The sequence below is a fragment of the Arachis duranensis genome, chromosome 3, assembly GCF_000817695.3.
Source record: "Arachis duranensis cultivar V14167 chromosome 3, aradu.V14167.gnm2.J7QH, whole genome shotgun sequence".
NCBI lineage: Eukaryota > Viridiplantae > Streptophyta > Magnoliopsida > Fabales > Fabaceae > Arachis > Arachis duranensis.
This window is the reverse complement of record NC_029774.3, coordinates 13,312,939-13,317,151: the sequence shown is the minus strand read 5'-3', so window position 1 is coordinate 13,317,151 and position 4,213 is coordinate 13,312,939. Positions and strand designations below refer to the sequence as shown.

The window sequence follows — 4,213 nt, the reverse complement described above, 5'->3', positions numbered from 1 at the left end:
CTCTATAAATATAAAAATATTATGTATATGTTAAAATTAAATATCAAATTAATCACTATATATATATATTGTTTAATTTATTTTAATATATAATTTATATTTTATACTAATAATTAAGTTTAGTAGATAGTAGTTGATCTATAAATATATAACCGTCTGTAGCAACCCATAAAAATAGTTCGTTGCACAAAGTATATATACATTACTATACAATGATAGAAAGTATATATATGGGTGAGAGTAGTGAGAAACAAGAATCACATGTAGTGCTATGAATATGTGTTCCAAGATCTTGTGATAATAATACAATGGAAGAAATGAAATGTTCCATATCCAAAATTCTGAAAGAATTCCATGCAGGGTACTTCAGGATTGGCCTCTCGCTTTGCAGCCAAGCCTTGTTATGGAAGACCCTCATCAACCCAATCCAAGACGCACACGCTCTTAGACGCATATTTACCTATATACCCTTCACAGCCTTCACTCTTCTCTGGTCACTCGCCTTTCTCACACTCCTCACGCTCTCTCTGCTCTACGTCCTCCGATGTCTTTTCCACTTCCACATGGTTAAGGACGAGTTCCTAGACCATGTCGGAGTTAACTACCTCTTTGCTCCATGGATCTCATGGCTCCTTTTGCTCCAATCATCACCCTTCATTTCTTCCAAAACTATCTACTACCATGCACTCTGGTGGATTTTCTCCGTTCCGATTTTCGCCCTCGATGTCAAGATTTATGGACAGTGGTTTACTAAGGGGAAGAGATTCCTGTCGACCGTGGCGAACCCTGCGAGCCAACTGTCGGTGATAGGGAACTTGGTTGGCTCGCAGGCCGCGGCCAACATGGGATGGAAAGAGAGCGCAATTTGCATGTTCTCTCTTGGCATTGCACATTATTTGGTGCTATTTGTTACTCTTTACCAGAGATTGTCCGGGAACAATAGCCTCCCGGCGATGTTGCGGCCGGTTTTCTTCTTGTTCTTCGCCGCGCCGAGCATGGCTAGCGTCGCATGGAGCTCTATTTGTGGCCAGTTTGGTAGCGCCTGCAAGATGTTGTTCTTCCTCTCCCTGTTTCTTTTCATGTCTTTGGTAAATCATTTTTCTATTCAAACTTGTTATTTATTTAAAATATAAAAAATTAAAAAATAACATTAAATTAATTATATTCTGTGTCAACATTTTTTTACTGCGGTTAGATTTTTTAAAAGTGTTTTTAAAATTAAAACAATATTTTATTATTATTAATAGACTGTTATTTTTAATAATTAAAGAACATTTTTTATTTTACTAATGTTAGAAAGACAAGATAATTAGTTTAAATTGTCCAAATTTATTTTATTTAATATTTATTTATTATAAAATACATTAAATAAAACAAAAAGTAGTAAGTTTTAGTAATTTTTTATTAATATTTTTTTTGTTATTAAACATTTCTAATTTTATTTATTCATTATTAGATGTTGTTGAATGTGATATTGAAGAAACACACCTATTTTATTTGTGATATTGTTTTTAAATTATATATTAGTTTAATTTCTCAGAGATGTTTTTTTTTTAAACATTTTTTTACTAGTCTTATTTGTTTCTGAACCAGCAGTCTCTTCCTTAGAGATAGAAAGACTGTTTCTTCTCCGATGTCAACTTGGAGCAAGAGAATTGAAAAAAAGAAAATAAAAATTTGAAGGCTTTTTATTGAAGTCCTAAGGAAAGCGACCATGAACAATTAAACATGTACTTTCAAAAAGAAAAAAGAAAAAAAAATAGAAAATGACGGTGCAAAGTTTCAAATTGTACACGTTCTGTGAACTTCTCATTCTGTGATTTGGTTTGCTGATCTTTTTGGAAGTATCCAAGTTGAAGATCCACTTGAAAACTGGTCCCTGCGTAATTATATAAGTTGATTATAACCTGTATATTGTTGCCAAAATTTGGATAACTTGGACTATCCTTGTAATATAGTTCTCACTCTGAAAAAAAATGATATTAGGAATTCGCATTTTGTCCTATCCAAAACTTGTAGCTACTTTTAATTATTTCCTTTGCCAAACTTTATTATTTTTAGCTTTACTAACAAAGACTTTTATGCACTTAAACAAATTTTAGTTATAATAAGTTGAGTTTAATTTTGATGTACTATCAGCATAAAATTTTTTATATCATCATTCAATAATATTTGTTGTTTTTATATTGATCATTCATATGATCAATATAAAAAATAGTTATTTTTGCTTACATGTAAAACTACTTTATTCTAAACATGCATCAAAATTAAATTCTAATAAGTTTTCATGTTTTAAATTGAAAGAAACATTTCATTTGATATATGGTTGAGTAGGTTTCTTTTGTAATTTTGTACAAACAGGTTTCAAGGCCTCTGCTATTCAAAAAATCAATGAAAAAATTCAGTGTGGCATGGTGGGCTTATTCATTTCCCCTCACAGCTCTGGCACTGGCTTCAGCAGAGTATGCACGACAAGTTAAAGGGGTTATGCCTCATGCTATTATGTTAGTCTTATCAACACTTTCAGCTTTGGTGTTACTATTCTTAGTACTTGTTTCTATCTTCTTCAACACTGCTGCAAAGTCCTCACCCTCAACAACTCAACATGATCATTCATCAGAAAGTTCTAATAATGTTGTAACCGTCAACAATCATGTTTAGTCTTACCAAGAGGAGATTTTTGTTAGTAAATAAATGTAAATATTACCGCCAAATATTTCATATATATGTTAGTAAATAAAGAAGATGCTGTTTTATATGTGATTGTTATTGATTTGTACAAAATGCTGCATAATTTTATCCTTTTTTTTTCTTAATTAGTAAATTACTAAAGTGGAGTATCCAACACCAAGATGGAATATTTAAGAGTTTATAGTTGTTATTGTAGTTTTTTTTTTCTTACATAAGTAAAAAAAAAAGAAAAAAATAGGAAACGCTGCTTTGTGTAGTATAATAAAACTGCTTGGTGTTTATTGCAGAATGATGAAAATGGTTTGATAAAAATATAAAATAAACAATTTGATATTTTGAAATAATTGTATAAATTTTAATGATTATTAATTTTTAATAGTTAAATTACTTTAGATCCTAAATCATAATTCATAATCATTTCTTTTTGCAAGAAAAGACTTGTACTTTATAGTATTTTTTTAATAGCTATTTCAATAAATATATATTTACGTAAAAATGATATTATGAACTGTTAAATAGTTCAATCAAGCATAATCAATTAAATATGTCAAGCCATCTAATGATTTATAATATTATCCTCGTAAAAAATATATTAATTGAAATTTCTTTTTTACTTGTGCTAGCACTAGGAGTGTTCGCGGTGCGATTTGGTTCGATTTTAAGAGAAAAAGTTATCCGATCCGAACGCTTAATTTATGTGCGGTGCGGTTTGAATTGGATGAACTTTTTTTTGGAAATTCGATCCGATCCGATTACAAGCGGTTTGAATTCGCGGTTTTTAAATAAAAAAAATTAAATACATATAACAAGTCTCAACCTCAAATTTTAAATAACCAACAATGACATAACAAGTCTTAACAATATCTTAAAAAGCCAACGATAACATAACAATAGAAATAAATATAAGTATAATTGTAAATATAATAATAAAATAATAATATTATAGCACATTGTGCGGTTTGGATTGGATTGGATCGGTTATAAAAAATAGATCCGAAATCCGATCAACGGTTTGCAAAAAATAGAATCCAATCAAATCCAAATTAGTGCGATTTTAATCGATTTTCGATTTGGATTGAATTGAATAAATAGTTTAATTTGGATCGATTTAGATTTAAACACCCCTAACTAGCACTGTGGTTTTGCTGAGCTGTAGAAAAAATATAGCCAAAGTGGGAACCAAATAGAACAAAGGAGATTTTTAATTTGTTGTATGCATTTTGTGAACAGGGCGAGGAGGGTTGCCAATAACAAGCTGTGACCAACTCATTAGGCAAGTGAGGCCAATAACATGTTGATTTTAGATGGAAAAATTAGAAAATGATATGCAGACTATTTTGAATAAATATTGTTTGCTAAGAGCTAAATACATGTACTTGAACTACACTCTTGTGGAGTAGTCAATTAACATATATTTGATTTCAACGCCGCCAACCATCATTTTCAGTATAACATTGGTAGATTAAGCTCAGGCATATTTTGGTTGGAATGAGTTTTTTTTTTTCTCCCTTTTGACGTTTTG

The 4,213-nt window shown here is 30.4% G+C and overlaps 1 protein-coding gene across 1 annotated transcript; it reads left to right on the top strand.

The window, feature by feature from the left end:
* The first annotated feature begins 216 nt into the window (after positions 1-216).
* LOC107477793 (S-type anion channel SLAH1) lies at positions 217-2,802 on the top strand. Its single transcript, XM_016097859.3, has 2 exons — positions 217-1,088; positions 2,362-2,802. Exons 1-2 carry the CDS (start codon positions 309-311, stop codon positions 2,659-2,661), a joined length of 1,080 nt encoding a protein of 359 aa, XP_015953345.1. The 5' UTR covers positions 217-308; the 3' UTR covers positions 2,662-2,802.
* Positions 2,803-4,213: the final 1,411 nt, after the last annotated feature.

Bases quoted from the DNA above. Each gene is read 5' to 3' on its own strand.
- LOC107477793 (XM_016097859.3), top strand. From the start codon at position 309: ATGGAAGAAATGAAATGTTCCATATCCAAAATTCTGAAAGAATTCCAT. The intron at 1,089-2,361 runs GTAAATCATTTT...TTGTACAAACAG, and splicing joins TGTTTCTTTTCATGTCTTTG to GTTTCAAGGCCTCTGCTATT.